This window comes from Eublepharis macularius, chromosome 5 (assembly GCF_028583425.1).
Source record: "Eublepharis macularius isolate TG4126 chromosome 5, MPM_Emac_v1.0, whole genome shotgun sequence".
Lineage (NCBI taxonomy): Eukaryota > Metazoa > Chordata > Lepidosauria > Squamata > Eublepharidae > Eublepharis > Eublepharis macularius.
This window is the reverse complement of record NC_072794.1, coordinates 59,754,788-59,774,099: the sequence shown is the minus strand read 5'-3', so window position 1 is coordinate 59,774,099 and position 19,312 is coordinate 59,754,788. Positions and strand designations below refer to the sequence as shown.

General features: G+C 40.8%; 1 protein-coding gene across 1 annotated transcript in view; it reads right to left on the bottom strand.

The window, feature by feature from the left end:
- Nucleotides 1-19,312, bottom strand: part of DDAH1 (dimethylarginine dimethylaminohydrolase 1) — an 84,228-nt gene that overhangs the window by 21,201 nt on the left and 43,715 nt on the right. Inside the window, exons 2-4 of the mRNA XM_054981720.1 lie at nucleotides 8,402-8,501; nucleotides 6,652-6,725; nucleotides 5,869-5,988 (exon numbers count right to left, since the gene is read on the bottom strand). Of these exons, the coding sequence (XP_054837695.1) occupies nucleotides 5,869-5,988; nucleotides 6,652-6,725; nucleotides 8,402-8,501 (294 nt within the window). The remainder of the gene's footprint in view (nucleotides 1-5,868; nucleotides 5,989-6,651; nucleotides 6,726-8,401; nucleotides 8,502-19,312) is intronic.

Genomic DNA, 19,312 nt, shown 5'->3' with positions numbered 1-19,312 from the left:
GCATAATATGGAGATAGACATCTGTTGGCTGAGATAAAATCTAAGTTACACTGAGCATGCTCACAGTTTCATACAGCTCAAATTTCTGATGGAACTCAGGAGCACTATTGACCTACTGGAATAATATCCAGGAAGACAGTGTGACTTATTGTTTTTTTCCAGATTAAGTCAAAACAAGTGAAACAGTATATGTCACCAGAATGGAACTGGGATCAAAGATCCAGACTCTATTAGAGACTCTGTAGAGAATAGGAAAGACAGTGCAGTCATAAGAACATTTTGCTGAGAGTAAGCTCCATTGATCTGAATGAGATTCTGAGTAAACTTACTTAAGATTGCTCCAACAAATGCCCAACTCTTGTAGCTCTTCCATTTTCCTACTACAGCTGAGGAAGATAAGAATCACTGCACTGGTTTTCTAAGCTGTAGTGTTGGAGTTCTATTCGTTCTATGAACAAGCAGTATTATGGAAGTCTAATATTAATATCAAGGCTGAAGAATCTACACAGTATGCCGATTAAGTTGGGAGATTCAGGCAACAGAATTCTGAACTGTACCAATTCAGACTTCAAAGGTAGTCATACTTTGAAATGCTTCTTCAGACTCCGCCCTCAAAAAAACCATTTTCCTATGCAGTATACTAACACATCCAAGAGAAAAACACAATTTGAACAACAGAAAATCTCAGTAATTATAAACAGAATTAAAATTCAGAAACAAAGTAAAAATGCAAAGAACTTCTGTCAGGATCCACAATAGACTTATTTAATCTTATGTGGCTAAGAACATCTGCTCTTCTTAATAGAAACCATTTTATTCTCTGTTCTCAAAAGGAACAAGAAGGGGAAAAATCTTTATATATTTTTGCTGGAAAGCCATTAGATGGCACTTTAAGTAGCAGTTATGAGTTCAGTAAAGGGGCTGGTGTGCAACCTTTTCATTCTAGGGGCCAAGGGCCATGTTCAAGCTTTTGGGTTAGAGGTTCTGCCGAATATTTATCACACCACATTTTTCTTTACATGAAGTGAGATGCGGAGTGACTACAAATCTCAGCCTACATTTCCCCTCACCTGCATTCTGGACAAGTCCAATAGTTTTTGACACCCTAGGCACACTATAACTTTGGTGACCTCCCACTACATTCAATACAGAGAAGTCTAGAGATAACATGCTCAGACCTGTGTAGCCCAGGTGAGCCTGCTCTCATCAAATCTCAGAAGCTAAGCAGGTCGGCCTTGGTTAGTAATTGGATGGGAGACCTCCAACAAAGACCAGGGCTGCAGAGGCAGGCAGTGGCAAACCACCTCTGATAGTTCCTTGCCATGAAAACCCCACCAGGGGTCGCCATAAGTCAACTCTGACACAAGGGTGTCTGACACACACTCAGAGAAAACATATTTGCTTCCATTTAATTTGGTGCCCCATAAAATATGACATGCTAGGCTAGTCCTGTCCCCATCATTTTGGAGCTATAGTTGAGACATGCCCATGACATTGTTCCCCAACATGACAGGGAACTAGCTAACCAAAATGCATTTTAACCCTTCTTCATTTGCTCCTCTCATGTATACCACTGAGCTCAGAGCTCCTCACATTTCAGAAACAGCCCATTTAAACTTTTGTTTTACTTTACAAGGATGCACTACAACTCATTAGAAAATTAACACTTCTTTTCCCTTTCTACTTAGGCAGTGCTATGTTTCAAATAAGACGGACTGCCTTCTCCCATATTGTTCAGCCCAACATTTAAGATCTGCCTCAGTAGGCCTGCTCTTTATGCCCCCACTTTCAGAGGTGAGGTGAGTGACAACCAGATAGGGCTTTTCTGGTAGTACTACCCCTTCTATGAATCGCCCTTCTCCTTGAGGGTTACCTGGCACCTATGCAAGTCTCTTTTATACATCAGGCGAAAATGTTTCTTTACCCAGAACTTCCCCTTTACCCTTTTAATTAAGAGGCTGAAGTTTTATCATCATTTTGATAGGGTGTTTTAGTTTGGAAACTAGTACTAATTTTATGCTGCTTAATTATCTATGTTTTAATGCTCTGGTTGGTTGGCTTATGCGGGGTTTTAGTTAAGAATTTATTTTTTTTCATCTCAAGTACAGTCAGCTTTAAAGAATCATAATGTGGTAATAAACACAAAGTTCAACATCAGAGTCATAGTCGGATGCATGAGGAATATGCACACCGAGAATACAGGAAATAACTTGAGACTAGGGCGGCATAGGTTTGAGAGTGTCAGATCAGGCCTAGGGAGAACTAGGTTCAAATCCCATTCAGTCATAAATTTGCTGAGTGACCTTGGGTCAATCACTCTCTTTTAAAACCACAGATGCACTCTGAGATTCTTTGAAAAAGAGTGGGATAAAAATGAGATTGATAGGGTACACACAAGACTTCTGCCACGGATACCACCTTCAAATGTCCATGTACTTCAGCATTCTGTTTCTCACAATGGCGAACCAAATAGCTCTAGGAAGTCTACAAGCAGGTACATAAAGGCAATAAACCTAATTTAAAACATGAATGGTGGTATTAAATCAGAACCCTGTGCAACAATCACAATGTATTTATTAGGTACTATATGATTAGAAAGTAGTTCTTGCTAGGTACTGGTTATTACATACAAAGCTCTTCACAGCCTTGGCCCGACATACCTACGGGACCGCCTCCCTCCCTATGTCCCTCCACAACAGCTTCGCTCATCCGAACAGGGTCTCTTGCAGGTGCCAGTTTGCACATGGGCGAAATCAACAGCAGCCCGCACATGGGCTTTCTCTGTGGTGGCCCCTACCCTATGGAACAGCCTGCCTGAGGACGCAGGAGAGCCCCCACACTCTTGGCTTTCTGCAAACTATGCAAAACTGAATTATTCAAAAAGTCTTTCTACTCAGATAGGAGAGAGGTATTGTAGGGAGGGGGTCTCAGATGTTTTGCTAATGAGTTAGGAGGAACCATAGACTTCACCATTATGTTGCCTTACATACTATCTGTTGCTTTAAATATGTACTCCTATATACTACTTGTGTTTCATGTTGTCTAATGTCAGTCCTAGAACTGATTATGTTCTGTTTCAGTAATTCTTCAACCCTGGTAATGCTATGTCTTTGTAAACTTGTATTCATTTATCCTATGACATTGTTTATGGAAATATCTTTGACACCGTATGGAAATGCCTGCTCTTGTCCCTGCCACTGATAGTACTAATCTCACACTATGTAATCCGCCTTGGGTCTCAGTGAGAAAGGCGGACTATAAATAAATAAATAAATAAACAAACGAGCAAATAAATATTTCCCCTTTAAAGAAAAATGTTTATTAGTTGGGGTGGGTTTATTAGGGGGTCTGTTTATTAAGTGGGTTGGGATTTTCCCCACAGAAAGTCTTTCTATAGATGTTCATACATACAGGTTCCAGTTTTGTAGATTAACAGCTTTAAAAACAATTTCTATTGATTGTTTTTCCTGTTACATTTGAGAAGAATTTGTCATTAAGAGCAGATATACAATATTAACAAAGCTTACACACAGGAAAAATAGCATTTGTTTTGCTATGCATAAATAGCCTTCACTTTCCTCCAGGCAACCTGCTGCTCCTCATGTTATTAGAGGTCAATGCTAAAAGCCGTCCTAGACAGACAGAATCCTTAAAAGTAAGAATATAACAAACAAATTAATGATCCGGATGCTATTTCCTTTTAGAGCTATTTTACTTTACTGTATACTCATAAGCCTTGCCATTTTAGTTGCAGGACAAAATGAGAGGAATCCTTTTACAGGTATATTTGTCTCATGTCTAAATTAAATTTTCCAGTCTGAAATATATCCTGCTTCAACTTCCTAGCCCACTGAATTTAAGCATATAAACTGAACAACACGAAAGAAAAGAGCCCTTAAAGATAATAATATCAAGAACCTAAGTTCTCACTGGGTTCTATGGACAAGCTTGACGTGACATGGGAAATCCATGGTTAGGATTTCCTATAGCTTTTGGGTTTTTTTCCTATAGCTTTTGTTTCCTATAGCTTTTGCAGCAATGTGTGGCTATTGTTCTAATTATGGAAACAATAGTGGGGAAGAACGTATGTACAGTTCTCCGGTGTAATTTCCCCTGTGCAATCAAAAATTGCCATCCAAGGCTGCTATAAATCCACAGGGAAAGGAGAGGAGCACCTTCTGAAATATAATTTACCTGATAGTTTAAAACCACTTGTCTTTATCCAATTTGATACAGAACAAGCATGGGGTGGGAGGAGTCCTACAAAAGCAGATAAGGTTGCCAGTTGCTGCCTGAAGATCTGAAATGATTGATCTCCAAACGACAGAGTTCAGTTCTCCTAGAAGAAATAGCTGCTTTGTGAGGTGGATTATACCCCACTGAGGTCCTTCCTCTCTCTAAACCCCACCCTCTCCATGTTCCACCCCCGTAAATGTCCAGAAATTTCTCAACCCAGAGTTGGCAACCTTTGGTATAAAGCTGTTCATTTTCGAAAGCTTATGCTACAGTAAAGTTGGTTAGTCTTAAAGGTGCTACTGGGCTCTTCGATTTTGCTACTACAGACTAACACAGCTAACTCCTCTGGATCACTTGGTATAGGGAAGGATTTTTTTGCAGACAATAATTACAGACTTGACTGTGTTAATTGCAGGAAACTATTTTCTTAATGAAATATCTTCAAAATGTAATTGTTTTTGATATACCAAAAGATTTACTTTAATCAGTTACTTAATCTGTTAAGTAAATGCTAATTGATTCAGAAGACCCTGTAATTGACTGATAACTCTAGTACATAAATATTCTCAAATTTATTACCTGGCTTTACTCCCTAAGCCACTGTTCTAATTCTGGTCTAGAGCACCGAAAAGGTTGCTAAATTTGATACTAACACATTAGGCCAGACAGCTGAAAACGTTTCTCTGATTGTGCTTTTCCTCTTTGTTCCTTATCATATCAAGGTTATTTCAAATTTAATTTGTTCAATGGTAAGTTAAATCTACTTACTCTGTAAAGTAAGTATAGTATGATATAAGTGCAAACATTTATCTATATTTTAAATTGCAAAAATACGCTTTAAAACAGGGAAAATAAAAACTGAAGTGCTACAACTGCAACCAAGGCAAGACAGAAGTCAGAAAACTGCAGGGGCAGGCTCAGTGGTATTTGGGTTGGTGTGGCTCAGACGTAGAGCATTTGTTTTGCTAGTAGAAGGTCCCAGGTTCAATCCCTAGCATTGCTAGCTCAAAGAATCAGACAACAGAGGATGAGAAAGACCTCTGGAGAGCTGCTATCAGTCACAGTACTGACAGCAGTACAGTAGAGATTGCAGAAACATCTGTGAAGAACACATGTCAGGAGTTGCAATGTTAGCCAGAAGGGAGTTTAAAAAGACAGCGCCAGGGGCAGAGCAAAGGCTTTGCTATACACTGGAGCAGTGTGAAGGGACTGTGAATTGCCAAAAGGGAAACTTCAGCCTATTATAACTTCTCCAGGTCCAAGCCCAGCTCCGGAAGGCAGCTCCAGCCCATTTCCATTCCTCACTGCCCTCTGGTTAAGATTCCACACAGCTTTAGACTGGAGAGGTAAAACTGACAGAGCCTTAGGGGAGGCGAAGATGAAATTAACAAACCCACTGAGGTGTGATCTCTGCTGCCTCTGTCTTTTTAAACTACCCTTCCCAACTAACATTGTGTCTCCCTATACTTGACAAACACGCACCAAGGCATCTCATGGAGAGAGACCTTCAGTATAAGGCAGCTTCATGTGTTCATGTGTATACAGAGGTTCTCCCTCACGTAGATTCTATAAGAAAACAACAGGGTTTTAAAGCAACATTTGTCAGTGCAAAAGATTTTCAGCATGTTTTACCTTGAGGGCTTTCTGTGCAGCTTCACTTGAACCAATAGCAATGAGGTTTGGCCCAGCCATGCTACAAAAACTCTTCAGATGCAAAGCACCAAAAACGGGGACTGTTGAGACGGCATAATCCTGTATAGAAATTAGGTATTTGCAAGGAAAGCACATTAGACCACCAATCTCAAATTACCTTATTGGTAAACTGTAGTTTCTTGGTAAAGGAATGAATGTGTTTATCTTAACAGCATAAACTGCAGAATCAACTCAAACTATAGCATGTTTCTTATCTGCTGTTAGCCAACAATACAAATTCAGAATTATAATTATCTTAGAAGAAAAATAACAATAATTAACAATATTTATGGAGAAGAAGCCTGTGGAACATTGATATTTTAAATTCACATGATTTCTCCTACTTTAATCTTCACAGCAATCCTGTGAGGTAGGTTAGTTTGAGAGACAGTGATAAGCTCAAGGTCCAGGATCTGAACCCAAGTATTTTAAGTTTAAATCCAGCATTCTAGCCACTGAACAGCACTGGAATTGCAAGGTTCCCTAGAATTTAACTTTATAGTGTGTTCAGCATGGATGCAAAGAAGCAATTCAGATAAAAATCTACACATGTACCCTTTTTCTTATGTTAACCACAAGTCAAGTAGGGCTCTTGATTTCCCAGGCACTTTAAGGTAAGGAGCTACCACAATGGATTGAAAGTGACTGAAATCGCACTGAGTCTTAGTAATTTCCTTCATGAGTGCCAGTTGTCTACCAGTTGCAATCTACAAGTCTACTAACCTTAAAGGTGTCTGCCAGAATTTCTGCACCACGACGATTGGTCCGATTGGAAAGACCCACAAAAAATTCCCTTCCTAAGAACAGAAAAGATGGTCAAATTTATGTTCTAGGTAATCATATAATACTTTACTTCTGAATATATTGAAGTCTAAATCTAAATAATTAAACCAGCTACAGAGATGACACACACGATTGTTCAACACTTGAGTTTAACTATAGTTCTAAAATGTTAAAAGTAGTATCTTACAACAAAAAAATGTATCATCCTTTCCATTTAAAATTCCATACTAATCATGTCACAGCTCTACTGATTTAATAGGTCTTTGGCCTTTTGCTTTTCCATACAATTTTCCATTTGAATTTAATTTCTTATGCTTTACAGTATCCATATAAATGGGCTTTGGATTTTGCCATTTTAGGAGACATGACAAACAGACAAACAACAAAACCCAATTCTGAGAAGCATAAGGATTGCACGTACTTACTAGTACAAACTGACACATTAAAATTATCATCTGTACGTCTTTGGTTTTCATTCTTTGGAATCAATACTGCAAAATAAAAGTATACCCAATCCCCTAATATACATAATGGCCTATACCACAAGCAAGCTGAGCCTGGACTGTTGGTCATGGATATTGACCTAGGTATGCTGGATATACCTAGGCTATCTTAGTAACTCATCTGTCAGCAATCAGCACTTCTATATATTAACAATGCAAATGCTGCCTGATCACAGATGAGTATTATTTCTACAGTTGCTAAATCACATAATTAAAATAAAGGGCCCCAGTTCCTTTAACATTCGCGTATCACTACAGCTTAGCAGTGTGGACAGGTTTCTTAAGGCCCCTTATTCATTTTACATATTACTTAGAGTGGCACGGTTGCTGCACTTTTATGGCTGTCTCACACTGCTCAGAGAAATGTTGATGTGGTTAGAGCAGTTTATAGGTTGGCTCTAACCAGTTTCTTTCCTGGTGAAAAAGTGGGGAGGGGTCCTATTTCACCACCAAAAACATTATGCCAGGGATCTGGGGACTGGTATATTCAAAAGCCATGGAAGATGGGGCCTGTAGCAAGGCGGGGAACTAGGTGAGAGAAGGAGCTAGCTGGATGCAACCCTATATGGTTATTTACCAAACATATGAAAGTTCTGGAAAATTATCTATCCAAACATGGCTGTCAATAATGACAATATTATACTATTATAGCAAGGTATTTATCTGGTGGTGGGAAGTGCTGTCAAGTCACAGCCAAATTATGGCAGTCCCGTAGGGTTTTCTGGACAAGAGATGTTCAGTGGTGGTTTGCTATTGCCTGTCTCTGCCTAGCAAACCTGGCTTTCCTTCATGGTCTCCCATACCAAATAGTGACAAGGGCCAATCCTGCTTAGCTTCTGAGATCTTATGAAATTGGGCTAGCCTGGGCCTTTCAGGTCAGGGCAAGTGGACTGTCTACCAAAATCATAATTTTTCTTGGTACATCATACATCACAATACAGTTATACTACGGTAACTGATTAAGAGCTAAGCTAACATAAATGTTAAGTACTTTGTTTACTTCGTGTAATTTTGACATTAGGGAATTTCTGCATTTCAACAATATTTCCCATACTCAAAGACTGTTTTGTAAACAAATGAGCTCATAAAAGTGTTATGTCAATAAAAACTGCAAACAGAATTTAAACAGTTTCCTATCATAAAGTTTTTACGTAGCCAAACATTAAATGGCAGTTGCTTTTTATTACCTGTAAATAAAACATCTCCTCCATCTAAGGTTGCATTTTCATCTGTCATCTCTACAATATTCAGGTTAAGGCTTTCAAGTGCTCTCTTCATTGCATCAACCTGTGTGAAAAATGTACAATTTAGCATTCCATTTAAGGCAGCCATCCTCAGCATGCTTAGGTGGGAGCAAGTCGCTTTATATAGGCTTGGACTACAAGTTTGTTTCACTGGGAACATCCATTAACCAAACCAAAATGAAGTCCCTGAAATTATTTTTTTAAGGTAACATAATTTTTCAGATTTTGTTAAAGATTATTTTCTCATTTAGCAGACAGATCACTAGAGATGCTCAGGCACCCACTGGTTTGGTTTACATCTAGTTTGCCACTTTTAAGCAGGGAGCCAATTACTTGCTGAGTTGTTTGGAAGTATCTGTTGCACATGATTACTGCTTACTTGCATGTGTTGGATTGTACCATCAACCTCCATTTGTATTGCTTACTTTGGTCGCCATTTTTTTAAAATGGAAATTGCCACTATTTCACCATTACAATATTTCTAGCATTAAGCAGTAAGCCTGGTGAAACGGTATAATTGAGCTAACTGGTTCAAACTAAAAAAATTATAAATATGGAGATATATTTTGCTGATGTTTACTTAGAGAGGGAGAAGTGCTGTAAGGTAACTGATTGCAGTGATTTTTCAATGTAGCTGCCCCATATTTATATTTCCATATATTTCCAACTTTAAAAAACTATCTCCAATTTTTAAAAATATATAGTTAAAATGAAAACATTCCATTTGAATTGAGACTATTACTATTTAGGTGTTTCTGGTTTCTCTTCCTTATGATCATAATCTACTTCCCCCTCTGTTTATTTATATTTGCGGAATAGTTGTGGCATCTCTGCAATTTAGGGGGGGTAGTTTGAGTTGATTAGCATTATTACATCATGCCTGTTAGCAGAAATAGTGAGTTGTATCCAGGGATTTGTCAGAAGACGTTGCTGAGGGTCATAGATTTTCCCTACCTTCCCCTCCTCCCATCAGTTCTTCCAAACCCAAGAAAGTTAATTCTTGGTATGACAGGACCTGCATGGAGTAATAGCTACATGGACTTGGCGGGTTGCAGGGAAGAGGAAGAAAGGGGGAAAATCACTCTTCCTGTTTCTTTCATTAGCAGATCCAACCCACTATGATGGTATAACAGGAGCAATTTAAAATATTAAACATTATGACTGCACTGGAACTGCAAGAGCCAAAGAAGCAATAACCTCCTGTAAAATAAGAATTTCTTTTCAGAAGCTCAATGATGCTCAAGCTCACTTCACATCTGTTTTAGTTAATCAAGTATGAAAAGTTTGCCTCATGTTCATGTTGCAGTTCACGGCACTCCTAGTTATTATATTAAAGATTAACATTGCTACTGTTGTAATAGGGGATCTCTCAACTTGCGCTCTATACTCCCACACTTATTTCTAAAATCAATTTATTAAAACCATAGTGATTCAAATTTTTAAAAATCCATATTTAATGAATAGCTTGACTTGTACACCAAATCTGTTTTAATATTGTTTACTTTGGGATACTGGGCAGTGCCCTACAATCCACATGCAGAAGACACATGGAGTTGTCTCACATCTCTACAGCCTCCTCTGACCCCTGAAAAGATCATTCCTGGGATTGCAAGATCCATGCAGAGAACAGCCGAAATGGTTGGCAAGATGGACCACGAATGGAGAAGGGGATGAAACTCCCCTCCTTTCAGTGGAGCTGTGCTTGTGGAAAAGGAGAGAGGAGCAATTTCACTTCCTTGCTCCCCTCAATCCAGACCCCCAACCCATGCAGGTGTTCCTCCACACGGGTCCTGCAACCACAGGACTGATATCCATAGGGGTCAGAAAGAGCCATAGCAATAGAGAGGAAAGTTGATGGGGCCTGCAGATGTCCTGGAATTACAACATATCTCCAGTCTAAAGAGATCAGTTCCCCTGGAAAAAAACCTACTTGGAAAGGTGGAGTCTATGGCGTACCCCATGAACTCCCTCCTCAACCCCCCCCCCCCTCCCCAGGCGCCAACCTTAAATCTCCAGGAATTTTTCAATTCAGAGTTGGCAACCCTAACATATGTCTTGAACAGTATCCTGTATCTATTTAATTTAGAGTGGAACTACAAGTGACAAAAGGCACAGGTTGGACACTTGTCAGCTTCCCTCAAGTCTTGATGGGAAATGTAGGCAGCTTGGCGGAATGTTGGACAAGTGACAGTTGAAAAGTCCATTGGACAGCAGTCAGAGAGCCAAGCTGCAAGACCAGGATGCCTACATTTCCCATCAAAACTTGAGGGAAGCTGACAAGTGTCCAACCTGTGCCTTTTGTCACTTGTAGTTCTGCTCATAGACAAGGATGTCCATGCAGATCTTTCAAAAAGGAATTTTTAAATTTCAGGAAATCTGCCTGGCTTTTGTTTCTGTAAAATCTTCTGGATATATAAAATATACAATACACGCAACTAATCATTCCTCTATTCCAAACTACCCTCTTCCTGATAAGCATAATATAAGTTTCATATCATGTAAAAACACTTATTCCTTGATAAACACGAAATACTGAATTTCATAAGCCCAGCACAGTTGCTTTGCAAAAAACATGGAGTGACTGCCCCAGGGGTCATTTTGTAGAAAAAGAGCTGTAGGAACTCATTAGCATAACTCATTAGCATATGCCATGCCCCTTGACATCACCAGAAGTGTGTCATTAGCATAACTGATTTGCATATGCCACGCCCCCTGACATCACCTATCCTGGCTGTTTTGGACCCAATCCTGGCCGAATTTGGGCCCAAAATGGCAAAAAGGGGCTGAAAAAGGCCGAAAAGGGGCCCAAAATGGTCAGGATCAGGCTGCTGCTGAGTGGGAGAGTGATCCACCACCCGTCAGAGGCCTGAGCCAGGCTGTTTCAGCCCCAATCCAGGCTGAAACGGGCCCAAAATGGCCAAGAGTCAAGTGGGCAGGGCCACCTGACATGTGACCTCTTTGGGGAACTGCCAGAACTGCGTTCCTGCACGTTCCCCCTCGAAATGAGCCCTGGACTGCCCAAGGATAATCACCACAATGTGCTTATGAAGGATTAAGCGTTTTTAAATGGTAAACCACCCTACAAACTTCAGTAAGTATTTTGGATCATGGATGTTGCTGCAGCTATACTGTGCACATTTAAGGTTCTTTGCCATGTGAGTCAATTGGTTTTGTTAAAGGACTAGGGAGAACAAGTAAGTGACAAAAGAGTCACGTGAATTGGCCTTCAAGTTCCACAAGTTTCTTTGGCTTACATCCAATATGTCAGATCATTGTAGTAACGGTGACAAGATAAGCAGTTGAGAAAGAAGTAGAAGGGAAATTTCTGGAATATCAAGATTTATGCCAGCGCAGAGAGCAGAGTCTTCTCTGTGTACGCATGCACTGGAAGAGTAACCCAAATGAATGGGCTGAGGCTGAGATCAGATTAGTTTATCTTCCTGGTATAAGAAGACATATGAGAAGCTTAACAACCATATTGATTCAAAGTAGGGTTGCCAGGCCCCCTCGATCTCCCAGCGGGAGATTGGGGCCTGGCTCTTACCTGGGGGGGGGGGGTGCGCGGGTGCGCAATCCTGCAAGCGCAATGACGTCACTTAGTGACGTCACCACGCAGCCTGTTTGGGCGCGGATTGGGCCCGTTGTGGGCCCCTGCGGAGCGCAGGAACGTTCCTGCGCGCTGCAGGGGCCCACAACGAGCCCAATCCATGCCAAAACGGGCCCAATCCGCGCCCATTTTGACGCAGATTGGGTCCATTTTGGTGTGGATTGGGCCCGTTTAAGGCCCCTGCGGAGCATGGGAGCGTTCCTGCGCTCCGCAGGGGCCCACAACGGGCCCGATCTGTGCCAAATCGGGCCCGGTCCGCGCCCATTTTGGCGTGGATCGGGCCCGTTTTGGCATGGATTGGGTCTGTTGTGGGCCCTTGCGGAGTGCAGGAACGCTCCCACGCTCCACAGGGGCCCTGATCCAGTCCAAAACAGGCCTGATCCTGGCTGCTGCTGTGCGCAGGGGCGCACAGCACCACAGGGCGGCGCACATTGAAGGTGTGTGCCCCCCCCACTGGCCAGGTAGGTGGGGGCGGGGGTGGGAGGGTGGGGGCGGGGGATGCCCTGCCCCCACCGGGGGTCTGGCAGCCCTGATTCAAAGGAAGCACTTGACAATTTGATGCGTAGCTAGGCCTTAATGCTATTCTTGTGTAACTAGAATTAGGGCCAGAAATCAGAAGTCAGGAGGCATCACTGTTTAAATCTTTTGTCTTAATCACCAGGTGTCAAAAGTTTGGTCATCCAATCAATGATGACTGGCCATTTTATTTTTTACATTACTGCATTGTTTAAGATTTTGGTGTAATATGTTAAACAAAAATATTTCTATATATTGAATTCACATTTAACGCAAGCTAGACTGGTGTGATCTTAGTTTGGGCTCATCAACAATATGGGGGAAACCTCTCTTATTCTTCTCCGATATTTTTGTAACCTCCACCCCCAGTTATTGTTATATGTCAGATTAGGTGATGGGATTTGTTTTTATTTTCTTTCCATGTCTTCAATAGACTCAGCAGGGTATAACTTTGCTTAGACTTGCACTGCTGGTCTATAAATGCTTCTTGATATTTTTCACAATGTTTTTATGTCTCAGGAAATGGCTAAATAAAGGAGAAGGTTAGGCAGTCAAAAGTTTTTTAATCCGCAAAATGCTGCACACAAAAAAATTCAGCACAAAGTATGCTGATTTAATCAATTTTCAGTGATTTCAGTGCCTGCTTCCATTTGATGAACTTTAGACTGCATTGTAAGCACTCAGGAGAAAAACTATGAAGTTTTTATTTTCCTGGCACAGCGCTGCCTCCCTTTTTGAGTTCTTAAAAGAACCACATATACATTTATTTCACTACATACTAATTTTTCACTTTATTATAATGATAAAAAAAACCAAAGAGAATTGCAAACCTTCTCCAGGGATTTTGAAGGTTGAGAGAGGTTTGTGATATCACGGGCTCTAACCAACAGTACTCTTAATAAGTGCATCTTGCCTATTCAAATTTCATTAAGTTGAAAACCTACACAAGCTATTGTTGTTAAAGGGCTGGCATTGGTTAGAATATATACATCTGCTTATAAAAGTAGATAAATTGCCTCTACCCCTCTCATAGTGGTACATTTGTATGTACAATTTAATGTTCTCAAGAATCCTGATTCTCTTTGTATATGCTCAAATTTAAGTTTGAGAACATAACATGACTTTTATAATAACTTCTATCCATTAATATATCAAATGGCTGAATATTTAAGCCTTTATGGCATTGTACACTGATTTTTCCCCCTAATAAGCACATTCCTGTTGTGAGATGAAATGTATCTAATCCATAATAAATCTGGTTGAAAGACTCTGAGTTTAAGCCAGCTGAGCCATTTTAAGGAAAAGGACATTAAATGTGTTTGATGGCATTTATAAAAATCTAGTTTCCTCACCCTCTGAACTTTAAAAATCAAACTCATTAGTCTCAGCAGCAGAGATGTAGCTCATCAATTATCACCATTGCTCTATGCAAAATAGCCATCCTTTCCATATTCATAGCAATGTGCTTTAAATTAAAGCCATTTCTTAAAAAGTTATTTATTGGCACTAAGTTATCTCAGCTCTGGCAACAAAACAAATGTTTTTGAAATGAGAACAGAAATGACAGATTGATGAGCAGTAGGAAGGAGGGGAGAGACAGAGAAATGGATACTTTGTTTTCCTATTTGTCCAGTGCAACCAGCATCCAGTATCTTACCAAGCGGGTATAAAGCTAAAATGTTGAATAAATGTCTTTGAGAAAATCTGGATCTATATCAAAATGTTATAGTTCTATTTGTCTTTGCATGCATTCTTTTAAGATGGCCAGCACAATAGCTATATGTAGCTTAAACCCACGCAGGAGCTAAAATGTCATGCAGTGGGGGTTGAATTTCTCCTTTCATGAATACTTTGTTTAGAATTTGCTTCTATGTAACTGTTAGGGGAAAGATTGTAAATATATCCCGCCCCTCCCCCAAACCTCCTATAGAAATAAACAGTAACGCAGGCAAACATATTAGAACTGCCTCTGAACCCTGTCAAATGCAGGGGTCAAATGATTGCCAGGGTTCTAGGCCAGAACAACACATCTCTGTCCAGTGTTAAGTTTGTGGCTTCTATTAATAGTGTTGCCAACCTCCAGGTGAGGCCTGGAGATCTCCAGGAATTACAACTGATTTCCTGACTAAATGAATCTGTATCCCTGGAGAAAATGGCTGCTTTGGAGGGTGGACTCTGTGGAATTATACCCTACTGAGGTCCTTATCCTTTCCAAATCCCCACTCCATTCCCCAAATTCCAGGAATTTCTCTGCCTGGAGCTGGCAACCCTATCTATTCATGAGTTTCTACAATTATGCTTGTTCTGATGAACTTCTTTAATATTTCTAGTCTAATGGCTGTTAGAGCAATCACGTGGGTTACCGTTCTGGTCTCTACAAGCAAATTGTACTCACCCAAACAACAAAACAGGAGTCCAGGAGTCACGACATTTATTTCAAGAAAATGTTTTAAATAAAGTTTGTAAGCCTTAAAAGGTGCCAATTGATTCCTGTTGCTGTTGCTACACTCTATAGCAGGGGTCTCCAACATGGTGCCTATGGGCACAATTGTGCCCATCAATACTTTTCCTGGTGCCCTCCAAATTTTTTTAGAAAGTGAGTGGTGTCAGGTGGGGCTTTTGCAAAGCATGGCTTCTGATGGCCATTGGAGGTTTGATTGGCTGTGCAAATTTTTAAAAACTTTTCTTTGGCAGAAGCTGCTTCCACAGCACAACGATCTTCACTGTGTGACTGAAGGTAAGTTGTACCAGTCACTTTGTCACTGGCTCCATCTTCTGCAGCAGATTTTGTGGCAGCCATTTTGTCGCTGTGCCCACCATACGGTGTCAGAATTCCAAATGTACCTGGAAGCTCAAAAAGGTTGGGAATCCCTGCTCTACAGACAAACACGACTATCTGAAATAATAATCCAAACTTGAATCTCTGATCTTATTACAAACTGAAAGCTCATCTTTATCCATGTTTGTACAAATGCAGGTTTATCTCTCTGTATACAAACACCTAGGATTGTCAGGTGTTCAGTTTTCCTCCAGACAGTCTGGTTTTTTGTTAGAATGTCTGGAGGAAAGAGAGTTGAAATACTGGATGCCTGCACACTGGTTGGCCTCCTGCGCACTGGAGAAATAGCTGGCCCACGCACCCATCTGGCATTCTGTATGCTGAGGAAGCAGCCAGCCTGCTCACCTGCCCTCCTGGGTGCAGGGGAAGTGGCTGGCCTGCCCACTTGCCTGACAGCCCAGTCTCCTGTGTTCCAGTGACGATGTCATTCCCAGGAGTGATATTATCATGTTGGGGCTGGGAGTGTGCGAGTACTTTGCATGCATATAGAGACATTTTTTAAAAATGTTCCAGCACTCCCATCCAATTTGGGGGTGAAGCTATCTGGCAATCCTACAAACACCACCTATTATAATTATTATTTTCTTCTTGTATACCCCATTTTTCTCCTCACTGGGGTCCCAAAGTGGCTTACAACATTCTCCCCTTTCTCCATGTTCTCCTCATAACAATGCTGTGAAGCAGGTCAGAGTAAAAGTGTATGACTAACCTAAGGGCACCCTGACCTTCATGGCAGAGTGAGGATTTGAACCTGTAGAACCTGAACTGTAGTTCAACCATGCTGGCTGCTAGGAGCTATGTAATTGCCACATATCCCTATTTTAACTAAATAATAATTATGAAAAATCAAAGATGTACATCATTTCTATCCATTTCACTTTTGAAACTCCTTCCAGTTTGTAAAGAACTTGACAGAAGAGATGCGAATTGAAAAAGAATTGCTGATAAAAAAAACAGTTTGGTACATACATTTTGTAATTTGCTGATGCGCATATTACATTGATGGATTAAAGTAGCATATATTAGTTGTCTGTTTCGAATGGAGGATAAACTGTTCTCTAAAAACATGTGTCCTGGTTGATTTTGGAGTGGGGAGTGGGGAGGTAAAGAAGGCAGAAATGCTGCCAAAGAATGTTAAGATGAGACATGGAAATAGGTTGTAAAGCTATGGAAAACTTTTCCTGGCATTTGTTAGCTTGCTACAAAATACCAGTAAAGATTTGGTTGGCTAGAGATGATGATAGAGAATTTAAATCTTACACAAGTATGCTGAGAGAGCAGCATTCTAAATACTTCTCTGCTCACAGCTACAAAATGGCCAATTGTTAGATGCTGGACACAGAGAGGCACAGTCTATTCTGCCTGGACATGCACGGTGGGCCAAGAATGCACCTGCATAAGCCAAGCATTCATTATCTCTGAGACACCTAATATCCCATAATACCCAGAGTGACTGCTAGCTCCAAGTCCACCATTGACCACACGCCATGAGCCTTGTTTTTTTGCAATGAAAAGTATTTAAAATTCATGAAGCTTGCTGAAAGCTCAGCTGTCACATTCTACTCATTCCAAAGTGTATGGGAAAGAGAGAGCATAATGGACATTTCAGCTGGACCCATTATTGCTCTTGAATAACCAATATTCCATTAAATTGCTAATAAACCCACTTGACGATGTTGATAACAATCAAGCCATACAGAACCATTTCTTTCCCTTACACTGAGATGTCAGATTTCACTTTGTACAGTACTACTGTTTCTGTGCTGTTTGTTTAGTGTTTGACACAAGGTATTCAGAACACTTATTCCATTTCAGAGAATGCTAGCTGCTCAGTTTTAAACACTGCAATCCTACACAGCTACTGAAATCAATCAGCTTAGATTGGAGTAACTCTGCATAAGACTGCAATAGAACTAGGTGAAATATCTCTTAGGCGGGGAGTACTGTTAAGTACCCTCTATTAATGATTATGATAATAATTATAATATTTTTATTAGGCACCAAAATTTAACCAGTTTTTATACAGAAACAAATGAGGATCCACAAGAACTTGCAGGGGTATCTCATTTCCCCCTCCACCATATGCCCTCTTTCACTTCCTTGCTCCCTATAGCCTCCCCCCTCTTTTTCTGTTCATTCTCTCCTTCCCACTCACCTTTCTCCCCTGCCCCATTTTCAGCCCCCCCCCCCAAGCCAGGCCAACAGCCTTTCCCCTATGGCCCAGTTGTATGGTGTTGCTGGGGTGGGCTCAGTTGTATGGTAAGGAACCTACAACTTGGAGGAACACTTTTCCTTGTATCCCCTTCCTCACACTGTTTCCTCTTTCCATCCTCCTAGCAGCCTCCATCTCTCCCCTTTCCCTATCCTTCTCTCTTTCACATTCACTAAGTAACTTACCTTTTATATACCCCCCATCTTCATCAATAGTTCTTAATTTACTTTATTTATATGCTGCCTTTCTCCACAAAGCAGCTTATATCATTCTCCTTGCCTCCACATTATCCTTACAACAGCCTTGAGAGGTAGGTTACACTGAATGTGTGTGACTGGATCAAAGTTATCCTGTGAGTTTCCACAGCAGAGTGGTGATTTGAGACTGGATTTCCCAGAACCTTCTCTGAAATTCTAACCACTACACTACACCAGCTGTTGTACAGTACAGTACATGTACATGTACAGTAGCAAGCAACCAAGCTATAGTGAGTCATGCAAGTCATGTGGTATCAAGTAGTCCAGTGGCTGCTAGCATAGGCAGGTCCCTTCACTCTCCCAATGGGAGATTTGAGACACTGACTCTTGCTCCCTATAGCCTCCTCTGCATCTCTGATCTTCTTGCGCTCCAGGATGACATGATGACATCACTTCCAGAAAGTGACATCATCATGTGGGTCAAAGGGCGGCCTGGGAGCACTCCCGTGTTCACCAAAGGGCTGAATTGCCCCCCTGCGGGGCCCGATGAAGCCTGAAACAGGCCTGTTGTGGGGCACAGGGGTGCACTGCACTGCCAGGGGGGGCCCCAGGGGCATGCCCCCCTGCTGGCCAGGTAAGTGAGGGTGGGGGGAGGAAGTGGGAGCAGGGGATCCCCCGCCCTGGGTGGGGGAGTGGCAAGCCTACTGGTTGCTTCTGGGCCTGGCCCCAATGAGTCTGCCCTGAAAGGCCAAAACAGTCATTTGGGTTTTTTTTAACCCTCCTTAATATATTTTTTTAGATATCAGATTCTTCTGCAAACCTGGAACATTTTTCAGGTATGTAGGAAGATATGTCTTGCTCATTCATGGCTCCTATCTCTGGATTTAAGTATCTAAAATCAGGACCATTTGGCTATTAGTATAAAATACTTATAAACAAAAATGGCACCCATCAAAAACTTTAAATCTAATCAATTAAGTAAATGAGCACATGCTTGCCACTCTTGTTTGGGTTTGAGATAATCTTGACAATCTCCTGAATAACCCATCCAGTTAATATTTTGAATTGCAGAACAACTATATGATTTTCTGCAGAAATTTAGCATATACATGTAATAGCTGGAATTGAAATATTTCCCTTAACTGAAAATGTCCTAATCCAGTGCATGGGACTGAAGACCCCAAAGTTCATCACAGAATTAAAAAAAAAACAACTTTGGAGGTTTGAGTATGATACCAGGTGCAAGGGAAAACATTTGCACTTTGTTAGATATTTCCTTTTCTTAGTACAGAAACATTTTCCTTTGTCTATATAGTAGCACAGGTACCTATGAGAAACTATAAAAATATAACGTTGTCAATTCCATCCAACCTGCCCATTTCATTTTCCCATTCATTATATTTGGGAGTAAACAAGACCCTAACACCATCACCACATACATTTCTATTTGCAAAAAAACACAAGTGGGGAGGGTCATTATATA